The sequence below is a fragment of the Enoplosus armatus genome, chromosome 11 (assembly GCF_043641665.1).
Source record: "Enoplosus armatus isolate fEnoArm2 chromosome 11, fEnoArm2.hap1, whole genome shotgun sequence".
In the NCBI taxonomy this organism is placed as follows: domain Eukaryota; kingdom Metazoa; phylum Chordata; class Actinopteri; order Centrarchiformes; family Enoplosidae; genus Enoplosus; species Enoplosus armatus.
In genome coordinates this window covers 13803362-13822769 of record NC_092190.1, presented here as the reverse complement: position 1 = coordinate 13822769, position 19408 = coordinate 13803362, and the positions used below count along the sequence as shown (strand labels likewise).

The 19408-nt window shown below is 40.4% G+C and overlaps 1 protein-coding gene across 2 annotated transcripts; it reads right to left on the bottom strand.

The window, feature by feature from the left end:
- Positions 1-754: 754 nt before the first annotated feature.
- On the bottom strand, positions 755-19137 carry LOC139291957 (RNA-binding motif, single-stranded-interacting protein 1). 2 transcript variants are annotated; one of them, XM_070914044.1, is made up of 13 exons: positions 18954-19137; positions 14665-14843; positions 12638-12696; positions 11436-11527; positions 7811-7968; positions 6816-6895; positions 6103-6218; positions 5676-5725; positions 5493-5580; positions 5152-5202; positions 4375-4485; positions 3426-3506; positions 755-3301 (listed from the first exon to the last, which is right to left on the bottom strand). In XM_070914044.1, exons 1-13 carry the CDS (start codon positions 19002-19004, stop codon positions 3230-3232), a joined length of 1188 nt encoding a protein of 395 aa, XP_070770145.1. In that variant the 5' UTR covers positions 19005-19137; the 3' UTR covers positions 755-3229. The 2 variants fall into 2 exon arrangements, with proteins under 2 accessions (XP_070770145.1, XP_070770146.1); XM_070914045.1 differs by having other exon boundaries at positions 3438-3506.
- Positions 19138-19408: the final 271 nt, after the last annotated feature.

The window sequence follows — 19408 nt, the reverse complement described above, 5'->3', positions numbered from 1 at the left end:
AGAAAAGCATCGCCCTTGGCTAAATGTTTTCCAGCCAGCTAAGAGATAATAATGCCTCATTATTAACTGAGTGAATACCTGACAGACTGGTTAATGTATGTGTAAGGCAGGAGATGGTCACTGTCACTTTAATGGCGTCTGCTGTCTGGGAGAAAACTGACAGCAAAGTGACCTTTGTCAGCTGCTGCTTAGATGGGGGAACAAAACAGATGTTCCTTTTACTTTTCCATTTTTGAATGTTGGCGCACAGAGAAGAGCTGCTCAAGTATCTTTAGTCTCAAATCATTCAAAGGAAAAACAAAACACAGAATACCACAAAATTAATTTTTAATGGCACTTGTGTGTTTGCCAAATTATCATGTAAAGATAAAATCGAGCAAGGCATTATCTTCAAGCTGTCTCAAGAAAGGTAATTCATTAACGCATGCATGTTTTCCAAATTCTGATGAGGCCAGAGTCCTTATTAAACATAAATTTAATGTGAGAGACAAAGTGAGAGACAGTGTTTGGATTTCAGCCCTTCGAAGCCGCAGCCAAGCTCCAGTAACAACCATCCTCGTATTAAAATTTATTGTTCAACTATTTAAAAAAAAAACCATTTTACTGGCGGACTACACAAATGATGTATTTACATAATTTAATCATTAGCCAATACAAGGTTAGCAACCAGCTATACTCAATAAAAGGGGAAACAGGGGTCCAGGATGAAGAACAGTAGCTCTTCGCAACAATAAAGACGAGGCTTACAACAGAATAAAGTTGAAAGTTTTGAAATTTTTTATTCAAAAATGTCAAAGAAATGAAAAGAATAAACCTTAGGCAACAAATCTACTGAAAAAAAGTCTTTGGCTTTAACAAACACTACAAAACAAAAATACAGAGGAAAGATTCCTTAAACTGTACATGCAAGTTACCACTGGCAATTGTGTGGCACAAGTAAAAAAAAAAATAAAAACAATAAAACTTTCATATAGCTCTATGAAAATCTCTTATTTTCTCAAGCTGTCTGTACAAAAATCTTCATAAATTAGAACTTTTTCATATAACTTAATGACTGTTCAACATGGTGGTTACTTATATGAGCAGTTTTTCTTGGATGCACCTCTGCAACTCTTGACCCAGATACTATGGCACTTGGTTCAGACACCACTAGCAGCATAAACCTCACAAGACAGTATTACTTCTCAGTCTCAGGCATTACACAGAAATCTCAAGTATGATCACAGCGTCCCTCTACATTTGCTGCACACCTAGCTAACTACAGAGGAAATGCTGCTCCGAGTTTGTCTAGACCCAAGACAAAGCAACAAACATGTTTGTTTAAAAGGAGCACAGATCCAGAGGATGCTTTGCTGTCACTGTTGGCCTTTAACATCTTAGATCAGCCTCTGGAATCTACTGCAGATTAAAAGCAGCAGCTCATTTAAAACGATGAAACTGAATGTGTGAATGTGAGTTGAAACATGTTGTCGCCCCTTCCTATTGATTACAATAACACATCATTAAAAAATAGGTTTGAAGAAAAGTATTCAAAACAACCTTTAAGGAAACAGCTGTTATGTGGCCAGCTCCTGAGCGTGGCGTTTGGTCTGGAAGGGCGGGCTGGACCTGCTAACCCGACCTAGTACAGAGGAGAAAGAAAGCTCTGAGGTAGATAACTGGTCTGACTGACCACCAGGTCGAATCACAGGCTTATTGGAGGGAACCATAATCAAAAAGCCTGCTTTAATCCACTAGGATAAAAAAAAATAATAATCTGACTCATTTTCTTTAGTGCTAGTTCATAGCAGATTGCTGTTGTAGCATTGTCCTTTCATTGTTTATTTACTTTTAACTTAATCTTTACTATAATGTTGTCCATGTTTCTCTAAGTATGAAATTCATCTGTGGCACTTGTTGGATCCAGGCCTTCCTTCATGATTGTGTGTGTGTGTGTGTGTGTGTGTGTGTGTGTGTGTCCGCACTGTACTAATACCTATGAAAACTGATTGTACAAAAAAGGCACACTGTCCAAACTGCAATCTAGCTTGCAGAGTCACTTATGTCCTGGTTGTCCTGGAGACAAATGATGCTATTTCCTCAGTGTACTAGCTCACAATCTTTGGTGGAGTAAACTACAATTGAAAGTGCCACTTTGTTTGTTTCCTATCAAAGAGCGAGGTGCAATAAAATACACATGTTCATCTCATGTTACCCCCCAACAAGTTCTATTACAAGGCTTTGATGAGTTTTTTTGTTTTTTGCACAATCATAAGTCTATGTTTTGCTGTTAGTTTTTCAAATAAAAGTGAAAAAAGACACACCCCATCAAAATAACAATTAACATCACCCAAAAAAAGACAAAAACATGGCCGACAAACAAAATTAATTTGCCCCTTCTCATTCCCACACCCCTCCAAGTTCAATTTCAGCTATTCTACAACACCAAGTAATCAAAAAGGCAAGATTCGAAAGCTGCTCTTTCAACTTTCAATTTCTAACACATCCCAACATCCAGACACATGTAAGGTCTTCTTACTAAATAAATATTACATCCAATAAAATCATCAGATGTGGAGCAATTTCATTAAAACATTTTCTCTAAAATTTCTTCTACTTTTCTATCACTTCTGGGAGGGGAAAGCAATAACACATAGATTTCATTAAAAAAAAACCCTCCTACATAGCTCATTTCCAAGGCAATAGCTCTCAACATGTTTTGCTTATTGCCGCCCACTGTGGTGGTCTGTACAACTACTGTATCAAAACTATGAAGGCAAATTTTAATCAGATAGCAAGATCAATCTAAAATACTAAGAGAAATCACTTTACAAGAAAACAACACGGAACACTTCACCATAGCAACACTCACACAGCAAGCACAAAAACATCATTTTCAAAATGTCTGGCTGAAAAAAGAAAAAAAAAAAGATCTGGAAATATTAACAAAAGACATATTTACTATCATGCACTTTGAACAACTAGTCACTTGATTCTTTCTTGTATCCTGCGGCAATCCTTGGTAAAAAATAAACGTTTTCTAGTATGAAAATAAAACTTTTTCAAAACTTTTTTTTTTTATATAATTTGAATCATTTGATGAACTCAGATATTCCCTCTGAAAACGATACCAAAAATAGTCTCACTTAAAACATTTGCAGAACCTGTGCAAAACAGTGAAGATATCTTTAGCATCCATTGCATTTGAAGACATGATTGTTTTAGCTGTTGTCCCAATGTTACCTCAGCACTACTTGGTTTGTTGGTATGAATATGGGGAATGATTGCCGGATGAGTCCACTTGTGACTGTGCACCGTTTTCCTGGAAGAGAGAGTAAAATAAACGTTCTTACCGCCAGTCTGTCAACAATGAGCTGTTGTTTTAAATGAGGAAATGAGGATAATGTTTTACACACATCAGGGTGCAATGACGTTAATGGACGTACCTCTACAGGAACACTTGATGTCTGCATGTGTGCATACTGTGGGATGTATGCTCCCTGCATAGCTGTGTTGGCGGCCATAAACTGCACAGTGAAGGAGAGAGAAACAGAGTCATGAGTCCCTTTCACACATGTAGTTTATCCCTGAAATGTTCAGGAACATTTCCTGCATGGGGTCATGTGTGAATTGAAGCAGGGATATTCAGGGAAATCTGTACCGTCAATTTCCCACTTCAAGACCTAGAAACATTTCAGGGAAAATGCTGGTGTAGCTGTGAACCAATCACAAGAATCCGCTGACGTATTTGAATCAGCGACTTGCCTTGCCAATGCTTTTGCAGTTGATTTTATAACTAACAAGCAATACAAGTTCATTTTTTCAGCAATGGCTGGAAACTGGACAGATTCAGCTCCTCTCAGTCCATACAGAGGGTGACATTGATAGGCAGCTCTCTGGAACAGCTATAGTGCCTCAGTCTCACCCGCCTATCTTCTTCAAATTTGTCTCTACTTCTGTCCAGTTCAGCATCCAACACTCTTTTAATGTTCCTTTTAATGTATCAAATGTGTGTTTCTGATTCAAGTAGATCACAGAAAAAACATTACACATCTCGCAAACATGATGAATATTAAATACATTACAGGAACACTGGCACCAGACAAAAACAAAAACAGCTCCTCTTCCGCTGTGTGAGTATACATCCAGCCTGTCCCTTACCCCGTCTATTCCGGCATTGCTGTTGCATGTGTGAAAAGATGCAAGATGGAAATGTTCCTGAATGTGGTGCCTGAAAGGTTATTCCAGTAATTTCCCAGGAACTCTGTGTGAAAGAGGCTATATATAGAGCATGTTCATGATCTATACATTTTGCTGTTTAACGAAGCACTTCTTTACTTGTTATTAAGTATAATGTGTGATCTTATTATACTCTCCCATGCAGAGTTCTCTCACCGTTCCTGCACTGCCCAAAGAGAGGTGACTCATCTGCTGTGCAAGCGGGGCCATCATGGAAGTAGGTTGTAGTGACATAGACGGGTCCATAGAGGGCGATATTACTGTACCCTGGGAGAAAAGAGTGACCAGATGAGAGAACTATAAGCAGCTGCTGCATATACAAAGTCACTGAAGGTATGTTGTTCTGTAAATCTAAAATGCTCTAAAAACATATTGCATAAAGATAACAGAATGTCAGGGAAATTATGCAGAGTATTTCGGATGTAAATGCGTAATGAGCTTTGCATGATTGGATTTCAGGCAGAGAGAAACTGAGTAATCTCAGACTTCACATGTAATGCCCACAGCAGAAGGAGAATAGTCACAAGTTGAGCAAGTTGTCTATAAGCATCTTGGCTGGCCTGATGCATCAGGCAGTGTTGTCTCATCTATGCTGGCTCATTTTCAAAGCAAGAAAGGACTCTTCTCTCTCAATTCAAACCCATCTGTTATAAAATATTCGGCATCTGTCATCAAATACAGTTTTACACAGCCTCTCTCCAAAGCAGTCGTTTTCTACATTCCTATACAAACACTTTAGTGCTGTAAATCCTCAAGGATCAGTGTCACCTTATGTGTAACTACTACTCTCCCATATTGTGTCTGTCTGTTTACAGAAAAATGTTTCAATTCTGTTACAACCACAGAGGGAAATGTTTTGATGAAACAGAAAAAAAAATAGAGAGGGCAGAGAGACTTGTGATGAAGACAGTGATGATGAGATTTTGTTCTTACCGGGTGCTGCATGATGTAGGGTTGATGAGACACCCAGGATGGGTTTTGCACCTGGAACATCACACACAAACACGCTCTGTAAACATACTGGCACTGAACTGCTGCTATTTCCAGAGATCACATGCTACTGCGACTGGCACAGCAGCAAGCATGAAAGGCCACAGTGCCCTTTGTCATATATTTAACCCACACTCAAAACCCCAAAAGACATGTTTCTGAATCCTAACGGTTTATAAACATAAAGGCTGAGTTACTACATGTAAAAATGATGAATGAAATGTTGTGTCTTTGTTGTATTATAGTTTCAAAGCTACATATTCATTGAAGAAAAGGATTCAAACCTGGTATGTTGAAACCGGAGACATGTAAGGAGACATGGATGTTTGAGCGATCATCCTGTTCGAAATACTGTATGCTCCTGGGAAAAATCTGCAGACACAGGAGTAAGCAAATTAAAACAAGTGAAGTACAATGAAATATATACTGACCACAACAGTGGGATCTGATCTGTAGTTGTAGCTTACCCATTTTGCATAGCAGCCGCACTGGGGTCATATGTCAGTGTCAACCCAGCCTGGGGGCAAAAGAAGTCACAGGTTTGGCAACTTCACTGAAGCACGCAACACGAACACTTCACCAACACACAATCACACAACAGTCTATTGTGTATCTATTGTGCTCCAACATGAAAGAGGGCGCCCTTGACTACAAAAGACTTTACAATAAGCAGCAGAGAACATAACCAGGATTACAGCTCAATAAAAATCAAAAGCACTTTAGAGCGACAGATATGATGCATGTTAAGTGCCTCTGCTTTAGTCATCAGGTTTTAATACTTGTTATACTTTCTGTTGTTTATCATACAACACTTTCGGTGCCCCTGAAATTTGTCCTTTATTAATCCTATCAGGTCAAGGATTGGTTACCATCAGCCACTCACTCCATCCTTACCAGTCTGGAGTCACTGTCCCTCGCCCAACCTCGGCCGTTCTGGGCAAATTTATTGTGACTTTGTCTCTTTTTCTGTCCACCATCGGCAAACTTGCACAGCAAGGGTTCAGGTGGCGCTAAAGTGAGAGAGGTGGGGAGAAAATAAAATAAAAGGTTTGTCTTAAACAAACACTACCACACACACACAGTGCTGTCTGTCATTGCTTGCTATACAGTCATTCACTCCCTGAAGCCTGGGAGTGCACATTTACTAGCCAGCCTGGGAACACAGACATCTAATTTGGCAGCTGTGGAGCTGTAATCCCCTCCCCTTCCTAAAGGAGGCAAGGCCAGCAGAGACTATTTTAGTCTAATAATCCAATTAAAAAGCTTAGAGAGGGAGTGGAGGCCACACAGAGCAGCTCCCTCTCCCTCGTTTTCTTTGTCTGCGCTCTGCCACTTAGGGCTGAGTGTATATGAGCGCTTAACCAGCAGACTTGCTGACTCCTGTTGGAGGCATGAATCAGTTGGCTGACCACTTCATCCTGCCCATTCAACACTGCCCATTAACATTGTACACATTATAGCTGTTATAATTTATTATTAGTTAAGACAAATCCACAAATTATTTTCTTTCACATATTCTCTTCATGGCATGGCAATCTACATCGCTTAACATTATCTTTCTGCAGTGTGTGCCTGCTAATATGAGATGATTATACAGTATGTCTTACCTGGAACACCTGCAGGTGTCTTAATAAACTTCCCATTGAAGTGAGAAATGACTGCATCACACTTTTCAGTTGACTCCATCCTGAAGTTGTAGAAGACACACAGAGCATAACTACATCAGTGATAACAAGTATCAAGGGGTGAGCAGGTTGTTTCCAAGAACTGCTTCCTCTCTTCGTGGGTGGAAGGGGTGGTTCAATATAAAAGATTGCAAGCCTAAAGTGTACATACGTTGTGGAATCAACTTGTATAGGCCACACAGACCTATTAGTGCACACCCACCCACACACACAAACATTCCTATGATGCATTATGATATTTTTATTTCGTCAATCATGACCCTGGCCTTGCCTGTCAGGTATTGCAGTCAAACGTCAGGTTATGCGAGTACGACTGGCGGAAGCCGGCATTACCACTATAATTAAATCACCCAGTCATTGTGAAAGTATTTTTTACAGGAGTTTCCATTTGTCCATACACGAATGGTTCTTTCTGCTTTGTTATCTGATCTACGTGTTTTTAAGTTTTCATTCTTATGATGAGAAATCAGCAAAATCCAGTGTGTTTTAAATCTTTTTTAACAATTTGAAAGGTGTTATATCACTGTGTAACATCACTTTATCATTGGTAACTGGTATCATTGATTTCAATCCTTTGGTATTGTTAGTGGTGTTGTATCTGAAAATAAATAGACTTTGTTGCCTAATGTTGTAAAAAGGATATTGCCATTTGTCTCCCTTCCCCCACCCCTGATATCACTTTCATTTCACTGGCTGAACAGGTCTGTTCCTGTTTACTGCTGTTGTGGGGTCTCTTTTGACCATGAAGCATCCTCTCAGTTGGATATCATTTATTTAGTTTAATCATACCAATGTGTCATATTTGACATAGTTTAGATTGATTGATGTTGAAATCCGATATGTAGTACCAGTAACAGTCTCTTAATATTGTTTCAGGACCATGAGTCATTGACAACACATTTACACAAGGATCTGACCTTGCAAAGCCCACTCCTCTGCTGCCTCCACAGGAGTCCCTCAAGATGCGTGTGGATATGACCTGGCCAAAGTGCTTTAACATGCTCTCCAGTTCCTGCTCATCCATAGACAAAGGCAAGTTGGAGATGTACAGATTTGTTGGGTCTTGTTCTTGTTGCTGCATGGTGAAAAAAGGAGAGAGAGGAAGCCAGAGTTAATGTAATTACACTACAGGAAATGCTTGAAACACACCTGGAAAACAAAAAACATTCCTTTGAAGTGTCACATTAACACTGGCTTTAGTAACATGTAGAGGAAGGAGAAGTTTCCATGCAATTCCACACAATTTATACCTGGAAATTGCTAAACATTTAATAGACTTCAGTATTAGGATTAGCATGTCTCTGCTTATCTCTGCTTCTTCCTGTCCGTCTCTGTTGGGGGTTTTAGGTGGTAAAGGGTCACTATGTTCAGTGATAAATAGAGATTTGCATGCAGCCCACGGTGGCTTAAGGCTCACATCAGCTGATTTCTTGCTGTATTTTAATAGCATCAGCAGAAACATAAGACATGGCTACGAGACCCCGGGGAGCGGCCTCTCACCATTAATATTCATCAGCGCTGTGTTGTTCAGAGTCAGCTACAGGGACAGGTTGGATTACTAAAAGTAATACACTGACAGAAAAATCAACATTTCAGAATTAGAGGACAATGAATGAGCCACAACAAAACCCAGGGAAGATGTTTGGGAAGGGAATTGATAAACTGTTCATTGTCACAGTTTCTATTCCAGAAGAAATCATGCTACATGACTTATTCAAAGAGGGGTTGAGGGTGAGGTGAATGACCACATGTTTTATTGATGCAGTAGGTCAACCATAACAGCCCCTCTGTTTTAATACGGACTCTATCATCACTTAAGAAAACTGCATGTCAGAGAAATGCAGGGACGGAAATATGGCAGTGAGGTAATACAATTGTTTTTGTGCTTTGAATGGGTCACCACCCATCAGTCAGTCATTAACTGGGACTGACGCACGCCTGTGGATGAAAAGCTGAGGGAGAGAGGTGCAGCTGATGGAGGGGTCTGCCTTGCTACAGAGACAGGGAGGATGAGATGTTGTAAAAATGATGTCACCTATTGCCGTTTGATTAAAGGATTCAAATTGGGATATAGCATGGGTGAATGTAAACTGCAACTCCTAAGCTGTATATACAACATGTATGTACTTTTAACCTTCATATTAGGTTAGCATTTATGCTTTAGGAACAACCTACTCCACATTCACACCTGGCAGGTGCCCAGTACAGCCTCAGTCTTATCGGTTGAGCACTGAGCAGCTCCATTGGGACATTAAGTGTCGTCCTCAAGGGCACTACAATGGTGGTAATGAGGGATGGGCATGTGCTGCTCTTTCACCTCCCCCACCCACATTCATCCTGCTGACCCAGGAATTGGACTGCGACTTTACAAGAAACAATGCTGTTCCTCTATACATTTCATCCACATAGCTTGATAAAACGATCTTAAAGAATTCCATGATATACAATTTTGCCTATATTAATAACTCTAGGTGAATCCCTTGCATGTATATAGAGAAAGGAAAGCACATCATCAAGTATCACTATACACTCATTGATATTAACATAAGGTAAAAAGAAGGGAAACTCTTATCTGGCCACTTCCCACCACCTGCCTTTGAAATAATAATGAGAGAAAGCCCACTGAAAGGCGCCTGGGCAGATAAAAAAAACAGGAAAAGGGACCTTTGTCAGAGAGTCCATTAAGCCCAAACAAGCTTCAGCTATAGTGAGCTGATAATAAAGCTAGAGTGAATGGCTCACACTTTATAATGGCATTTACGTTCCACAATACAAAGATTAAACTTTGGTATGCCCCTCAAAGCTGCTCTATTTTAATTAAAAAAGTAAAATGGGTGCACAGAGGCATGTCAAGAAGCTCTGCAGATCCCCAGACAGGGAAATGAGGCCAAGGGTTCTTGCTCAGCGCTGTATGGGAACTAATTTCTCCTGACTGGTTCCTGTTACCATAACAACACACAATTATTTACTTCCTTTTCTAGTGTCAGAGAGTGTAGACGCCTAAAGTAATACAGTCCTACTTTAAAGCCCTTCATCTGAAAATCTCCTATATTATACAATAAAGCTGCATCAGTAGTGTATTGAAAGACTGAATGACTGTCTGTCCACAGAACACTGGGTACCATTAAAGCAATAGTCTAAACTATAAACTATTTCTTTAAATTGATAATCTACTGTAACTCCAACTTGTCCAGTGAAGAAGAGGAATTTGTTTATTTGTATTTCCTGCAATGTTTTCCAATGTGTTAAAGTGAAGTTTAAGTAAAATCATTTAAATAAGAATTACTAAATGTAAAATGTAAATGTGTAATGGTGCTTTGGAGGGGACAGAAAGACTGGTCTCAACTCCTGGACAGGCTTACCGTAGAAGCACGTCCACATGGTGTATAATTTCTCTGGTACGTCATCCCACTGTCAGTAACACCAACCTCTGCACCCTATAGTCTAACTATTGGCGTCTCTCACGTCTGAAACCCTTCTAAAGCCTGCCTGGGAGCTGTCGGCTAACAGAATACCTTTGGGAACCATCAATGATGTATATGCACGTAGCACTTGCAGGGAAACACCCACATATACACCATATATGAACAGCAAATCTGCTGATGATGCACATTTAATCATTGGGGGACTAAGAAAGTGGTGCAGCACAAATGAGCACTGTATTGACACTGTTAGCTATACTATTAATGCAACTGGAGTCAAACAGACTTTCAAAATTCAAAAGAAATGGAATGAGATGAGACGAGAGAATAAGACAAATAAGAAAGAAAGAAAGATTGAGCACCAGCTCAGAGTGCAGCAGGTGGAGGGTGGAGACGCTGTTGATACAGTGAATGTCTCACAGTTAAAATGCCAAATGCCAAGTGCTCCTTGTGAATGTCTTGTCAAAAGAAACTAACACTGTGACCTCACAGGTCATTAAACCTCAAGTTCAAATTCAAGTTTAATGAACTTAAACCACAACAGCCCCTCCACCGTTTGTTTGCTGTTACACAATGACCTGGTGTTCATTAACAATTATTGCAAATTACTGTAGTAAATCCTGGAGAATACAGAATCAGCCTGTGTTAACATACAGTATCTCCACCTATTATTTCTGCAGACCTCAATAAAATGCATGTGCAATAGGGACAGCACGGCATGGGCGGCATCGTGGCACTGTCGCACAGGAGGCAAAGCTGGTTAGAGCGGGTTGGCGATCCCCAGCTACCCCCTGTCATGTCGAAGCAAGAGCAAGACACTGAACCCTAAGTTGCTCCCGATGGAGACCAACACCTTGCATGGCAGCTCGGTCTGCGGCTGTATGAGTGAATGAGACTTAGCTGTAAAGCGCTTTAGGAAAAGCGCTATAGAAGTGAGATCATTTACCACATTGCAAACACAAGCAAACTGCAACAACCTGGTGTCACAGACTGGGGAGCATACACCCTACAGTCACGTTCCAGTTCCTGTTATTTAATACAAAAACTAGGTTTAAGTTGCTGTGCTACTGGGTGACTTGTATGGATGTGATATCAGGATTAGACCGTAATGAATCCTCACCTTTGCCATCTGAGCTTGGACACCAGTGGTCTTCAGGGCAGCCACAGCTTTCTGTGCTGCAGCGGGGCTGTCAAAGTCCACAAAGCCATATCCTGAGGAGACAAGCAGCACAGTTAGGACAATATTCTAATATTCCAGCACAAATAATGGCTGAGCCTCCGTGTTGTGTGGGCTGACCTATGCCTCGCTGAGGGGGATGGTGACGGGATGTTTGTTCATTAGTGGGTATAACAAAGCTTTACATACATATATACATACAGTGTGTTACTTTGTGATTTTACAGTGTGTATGTATGTACTTCTGCATTACATCGGTCTATGTGTGCTTTTGTGTGCGTGTGTGTGGGGAAGTAGAGGTAGAAAAGTGCTGAGGATGCAGATACCAGTGTGATGTTCATGGCTCAGGTCAGCTCTTTGTCCTGGGGGGTACAAACAGGGTGAACCTATAGTCCCTCACCTCTACTGCAGCTGCTATATTTAACCTGTTTAAGCTAAATTACGGTGAATATGTCAGGGCTGAAAGTTTAATGTGAATCCCTGTTTTAGTTACTACAAATTCTTGATAATTCTGAAATGAGTAAAACAAAAAAGGCTAAAGAAATTTGTGAAACTCAAGGTCGCACACGGTTATTGCTAAAGCCATCTCTGGCTTCCATCTAAAATACAGTCAGAGCTTTACAAGGTCTTTAACAGTGTCCCCTTTCACTGGGAGCCTTTGATTAACTGGCATCTGTATAATCCAGAGAAGAGTGACAAAGCATTCTCTTAATCCCATTGGCACAAGAGAGAATCAGTAAGTCCCTCTTTAGTCGGATGGGCAGTCTACTAGAACTGGACCAAGACCAACACTGTCAGTCAGCAGAAAGAGGAGGAGTCGGCCGCTTCTTCCCAGGAACCACCCACCGCAGTGACACACCAACAGACAAGGGCTGAGGCTTAAAATAACATGAGCTGGGAGGCAGCTTTAAGCAGCCTGGCTGTCTGTTTCCTGACTTGCCCGGATCATCTGACAAAACTGCATAGCTGCTGAATGACATGATGTTTGGATAGAAATCACACACACTAAACGTCGACCAATTTTGGGGAAGTGTAGAAGTAAGGTGTTGAAAATCCTGCAGGGCAGTTTGTGAGGCTTCTTGATCCTTAGTTAGAGGAGAGATAAAAGAGGGCGGTGTTGGAGAGAGGAAAAACAACTTCACACACCTTTACATTTGTTTGTAGTCTTGTCCATGATGGCTTTTGTTGAAACAATTTTGCCATACCTAGGGGAGGAGCAGAAAGGCGAGGCATTGTTAGCTGGATTATGTACCAGACAGAGCCAGTTATAAAACACACAGAGAGGGAGGGTTGAGCAACAATCTATGACATCACTGTGAAAATATGAGAAACAGGAAGTGGTTTCCATGGGGTGCTGAAAATCCCCACCATGTGAGTGCAAAGCTAAACAGTCCCTTTTTCTTTAGCCACTGTATCAAACTTTATACAGTCACCAAAGTCTCTCTTAGAAGAAGTTGGGATTATCAAAGACACCTTTTCAATCTTTTCATGGCACACATTTCACTACACTTACAGATGCTTGTTCGCATATGCAAACCACTGCCTCACAAAACACAGAGATTGTAACATTCAAAAGTCTGGTATGGTTCATGTCGTTGCCATGGTTTCAACAGATCAGTCATGGTATGTGTGTAGACCACAGGAAAGTACCATATTACTTCACTGTCACCTCTTAAAAAACGCTTTGATGTGTGTGTTAAAAAACTGACGGTATTTTTTACACACACAAAGATTTTAATATTTTTAATTTAACTGTGTATTTTTCGGTTAGGGTTATATTAAATGCAATCCTTCACACAAATGGTTGGCTTTTGGTTGGTTTGGTTGGTTCCTCATCATGTCATAAATTCATCTGTTGTATAGTTTTCAATCTGTACAGTAGTCTCTATGTAATGTAAGTAGGCTTCTTTTAAAATAAATTTCTTCCATTGTGTAATTTCCACTGTGGACACAATCAGTCCACAGGTATCGTGTGTTAAAAGTGACCTATATGATCTACAGTGACAGTGATACAAGCCTGCAGTCAACCAGGAGATTAGGCTAAATACTAAACTGGGTGAAAGAGCATGAACTTATGACCTTTCCTTCATCTCAACTCTAATCTCAACTCATGTGTTTGCTCTGACACCACCAACAAAATGTAGTATATGGACATGTAGTTACTTAACACTCTTTAGGATATTCAGAGTGACCTGTGAGATACAAAAAAAAGGAAGTCATGTTTGTCCACAGATTCAAATAGGAAGTGATAAATAAACACATCCTATACTTTAGGCCACATTTGTAGTATGAAGGGCATTAAAACAAGTGAAAAATGAATGCATTTTGGTTGCAATGGCATTCGAGGGAGCTTTGAACTTCAATCGAAAGTTCTTCCACTTAATTCCTCAATAAAATAATGGTGTATGTCACTGCCGAGGCCAATTTCAACATGTAGTATATTTATAAAGAGCCATAGAATGAATTGGCAGCTTTGTGTTGCAAAGTTGGTATCACATTGTGAAGATGGGGCCTCAGAAAAAAAGCAAATAAAATGTATGAGGCAACAGGGTGGTCTCTCTGCTTGGCAAATATAAAACATTCAGCGCACAAAGAGAGCTGTGGACGAGCCCAGTGCTGACAGTGTCTCCCCTTTATCCGCACACATGATATATGAAGTAGCTCATCATCTATGCTCTGTCCTTGTCTGGTCTTCAAGATCATTTTTCATGTCATATTCAAATGAAGCCTGCAATACTGCTGCATTTGTTATAATCTCAGATATATATAAGAATCCATATGTGTCTCACCATGCTCTCTACATGGTCCGAAACTACTCTATTCATTATAAAAAGCTGATTAAATCTTTTCTTAGAAGACATTTAGACAGACCTGTAGGGCTCAATTTCTCATTTAAAGACAGCTTTTTAGAAAGGAAGAAAATGTACTATAACAATAAATTGCAACAAAGACAAAATTATATAAATCCTCTGATCTGTCAATACAATACTTGTGCAATTGTACTTCTAAAATATCTACAGCTTACTTTTTTTCACACCATATTTGTATTTTAACAAATGTATGTCAAAAAGTGACTGTCACTGTAAATTTAAGCTAGACACTAAAACTAAGTAGGCCAAAAAATCAATAGCTGATCAATAGCAGATACTGATGGGAGGAAGTGTGGTACTCACGGCTGACAGAGCTTGACCAGGTCATGGTCTGTGGTTGAAGGGGACAGGCCTCGGATGTAGAGGTTAGTTTTGCTGAGCTGATCCCAGCCTGCGCAGCTACTGCTGCTGCTGTTGTTGGTGCTGCTGTTGGTGCTTGGGCTGGGTGGAGCCATGGGATGTGACGATGGGGCGACAGGTGGCTGGAATAGGCAAGGTTGAATTCAAGTTCAGGCTGGGTGGTAATTAAATAACATTGTTTACCATCCCTCCATATAATGTGCCAAATTTAACATATCAAGATATCATCATGGCTCAAAGTTCTCAAGTCTAAGTGAATGATAACAAATCAAAATATTCCCAAAATGTGCTTAAACAAGTGAGCTACCGAGATGCACCAAGGTTTGTTTCACCACTGACCACAACTGGCATCTGTGGTGTGGTTGGTTGTGGTCAGAAGTGTGCTTCTGATGTCACAGTGTACAGGAACACCCTAGAGTACACTTGTGCATCACTGCAGCAAGGTGAGAAGTTAAACCACTGGAGGTCAGCAGAAAAAAAGATTTTTAGGAGGTGTTAAGTTACTGTTTAAACCTGCAATAACTGATTTGGCTGCTGCAGCAGAAACAAGCTATAAATATTATATTATCACTTATAATATTATCACCTTAAAAGGTTGATATAAGATCTGTCTTGGACACATACAGTATGTGCTATGGTGAGGTTGTTAGCAAACAGTTGCTTATTTACACATCCAGCTGATACGGAGTAACATTAGCATTCATTTGGAGCTGTATTTCTGCTGACCTGATGAATGCAAGTCCACTATTTACTCTCTTTTAGAACTGTTTTGTTCTCCACCAACTCTGCAGGAAATGTCTAGCGCTTTAGTAGCAAAAGGCCCCACTATGTGCACTAGCGAGTTGCTAACTGTGTCTGTCTGCGGATTGGTGCTGTGCAGGTAGCAGGTAGTGGGTCTTTCAAGCTGAAAACAGCTGACTGCTGCGTCTGGAAATGACGCTGATGGGAGCAATGTGAGTGAACCAAAAACCAGTAAAGTTGCAGGCTGCAAAACCAAAACAATAAATTAAAAGATGCTGAAATGCTCCGTAGAGCTGAGGGGAACCGCATAGTCGGGTGATAATTGTCAGTGGGAACGTTACTACAAGTGAGCCCTTTCACATACACACCGTCCTTGTTCAAGTCAGGAAAAAACAACAACTTGCTGCAAAATGTCTGCACTTTTTTAGCTTCAGTATATTTTGGATTTTCTGACAAAATATTAATATTAATATTTGAATGAGCTGTATCACAATATAATGACCCTTTTGCATGACATTTCTGCATGAAAATTCAGTCCAAGAAAGTCCAGCTGTGTGCCCTCACTACATATAGTCATATATTAGGTGGTGAAAAAAGATTAACTGTCTGGACACTCCATCATTAGTATCATGTGGGTTTCTGTCCAGTGTGAGGATTAATCTTTTACAGAGCAGGGATCCATATCTGCAGAACAATCTCCATCACACCTTCGCAGTCAGCGAAATCAGGGTCCACTGGGGCTTGTAGCTCTGACATCAGTGTCACACTGATGTCACACTGCCCCGGGGCGTCGAATAAGCTATTCGCAGGTCAACATAAACAATCATCTCTGGCGTAGTGCCAGACTTCTTAACCTTAGCACTCTCATAAATGAGTAGCTTTATTTACTGTATATATTCAGAGTGGTTTGAGTGTCTTTTCCCTATTAGTCAAGAAAAAACAATTACTAAGAATTAACTACTTTTTGCTCTGAGATGATGTAAAACACAGCCAAACAACTGTCACTGCCATTTTCAAAAGCTATTCAGTTTTGGTTCACTTTCTACGTATTGCTCAAAATAGCTGCAGAGGGCCTGTCCATGGGAGCAAAGGGAAAAAAAGCAAAAAACCCTCCAGTGATTGAGCAACTTTGTAAACTATGTTTACAAGATACAGATGTCCTAGCCTGAGAGAGCTGTCCCCTTCAGGGATTTGTCTTCTTCTTTACAATCCGACATTGATCCCCCTCCCCCAACCCCCCTCACTGAGGAATCACAAGCTGAGAGGAAGCTGATGGAATCCCAAGCATGAAGTGTTGACAGGCTTGAGCAACCCAAGTCTGGACTTCAGTCTAGAAGATCTTCTCTTGTGACCGACTGGTCGACCACCTCACATCTGACCCACAGTTTGACCTACTGTTTTCCAACTGATTTCCTCCACAGTTAACTGTTCTTTGTGTCACAAAGTTAAAAATTGTGAATACGCTTTCAGTGTTTGGAGCAAACAAAATGGTTCCATAAATTGAAAAGGTGAAGTATTACCTGGGGAGTTTTAATCAAACTGAAGATTATGGCCTTGCTCTTTAATAGTTGCCACAAAAAGAACAGCAGTAATGTTGCTACCGTTGCTACATGAATATGCAACAGAAGAGTAGTCAAGAAATCTCTGGCAGCTCTTGGAAAACTAAAAAAACTAAAACTCATCAACAGACCTGAACTATAATAAATGTGAAATACGTCACAGTTGCTCTTATGACTAGCCCTAAATTTCCCAGAATTTATTACCAGGAAACATGGATCACAGATTCGACTACAGTCAGGCCAACAACCTACCAAAGAAACAGGAATTACTTCCTAAGTTACGCTGAATTAAACTTAGTTTGGCACCAAGTGCGGAAAAACTTCCTCACTGGTGTGCCAAAATAATAGTGACAGGTACTACGTCATCATACGGTCTTCCGGTAATGCACATCCTTTAACGTGGACAGTGTATCCCTCAATTTTCACAGGGTTTTCATCCAATCACAAGAAATAACACAATGAGTTTTGAACGGAAAATACTGAATAATGACACATACCCTGAAGAAAATGCAAAGCTCAGGGTATTCCCCCATTTACTTGAGTTGGGTGGTTATGGTTTCAGGCATGAATTTCAAGTAGATGCTATGGAGATCAAAACATGTACCTTTATAATGTCATCATGTCAGTAATAACTGACAATAAACTGTAGGGCAGGAGATGAGAAAAGTAAACGCAACCAAATGTGGGAAACCAAAGGGGTTAGAGATAAAAGCTTTAAGAGCTAAAAAAAGCTCCATGTTGCACTTCTATTTAACTTTAAACCTTTGACAGTCACTTTCATTACAGTATCAAATGCATTTGTGAGCTGTAAATATGTTAAATAACATGCCAACTAATGACTTGGTAAAAAGACTAAATTATGCATTATATATATTCCAGTACTAGTATATAACATATGTAGCAACACACCAGACAAGCCAGTCTTTAAAGAGAATGCCTGCCACAGATTACTGAGACCCCTTTTCAGAGTCTGGGCTTCAGGTGAGCACAACTTCCCTTTTCTGTGAGACTGAAAGGCAATTTTGTTTTCATACGTCTGCTAGCCCACTCTGATGCAGGCCTGCGAGAGACTGTGATGGGGAGAGGACGGCATCTTATCAGCCAGCTCCAGACCAGCAGAGCCCGTCATATCCGAGCTGGAAATACACAGGGCTTCCAGTAACAGGCCTCGCCCATGGAGCTCTAGCCACAGGATAGCAGCATGAGCACGACAGAGTAAATATGCTTATTCAAATTATTTGGCTAAAGGGAGTTTTAAAAATCTATATGTAACTGGGACAAAGTGAATGCACCAGTGGACAATCGGTCATCCATACTTTGTAATTCTGTACAATACAGAGACACCGAATCAAGCAAGACGATAGGATGTATGAATTACATTTTACTGCACATATTTTAGGTAACCTATGGCTTATATCACTGAAAATTAGTTTGATAAAATAGAAGCCAACCTAAATGTCCGCTGGTCTAAACAAGAATATATTCTGTAGAAATTGCAAACTTTTGTGAAGTGGTGGTCGTTACAAGCCCATGTGCACTTCATTTATAATCCAAAATATCTAATAAGTGATGCTATTGGAAGACGTTAGCCCACTATTTTGCTATGTGACCAGCCATTACATTAAGCATCCACTGAAGTCACAGGCCTGTATCTCTCCAGCAGTATCGGACCTGGACCACAGCCCGAGCAGCAGGTATTCTCATTTTGCACAAGTGGCCTATCTGAAACTCATATCACACACCGCAGAACAACACTGAAATTTCAAACGTCTTAAGTGTTAAACCAAAGTAAGTTTTCTTTCTAGTACACCGTCGGCAAGTTTATTTAGGCTGTGAGCTCCTGTCAAATAGACCTTTTTGCGACTTCCATGAAGTCAGCTTTGTGGACATTATGTCTTGAGGCGGGTCTTTGATAAATATTAGCGTTTTTACCTGTTTGCGATACGGAGTCCTCAGTGGGTTTCCAGTATTAGCAAAAATCATCCTCAGTTCGAATAGGGAGGGTAGTTTTTCTTTCAGTTAAGCTACAATTTTCTAGCGAAATACATCAAACTCCTCGTATAAGTAGAAAATAATTTGACGTGAATATCCTCTTTACTCCGACAAAGGACACAAAAATAGGATTCTATACATATTAGCTGTATACATGTCCTTATTGTCGTCGACTATCCGGCAACAGAAACCTCCGTAAATTGTCCCAACTTCGATTGCCCAGCCCCGTTTGTTTGCGTTTGTTTGACTGGCTTCATTGATTTGCAGTCAGCGCTGCGCAGGACAAACGCCGCCACGGTGGGAGAAACCATTCGACCCTTTGGTGTAGGGGTGGTATTTTAATAATGTTACCAAAATACATAGCAATTTGTATGTGTTGGCTCTAATGAAGATTT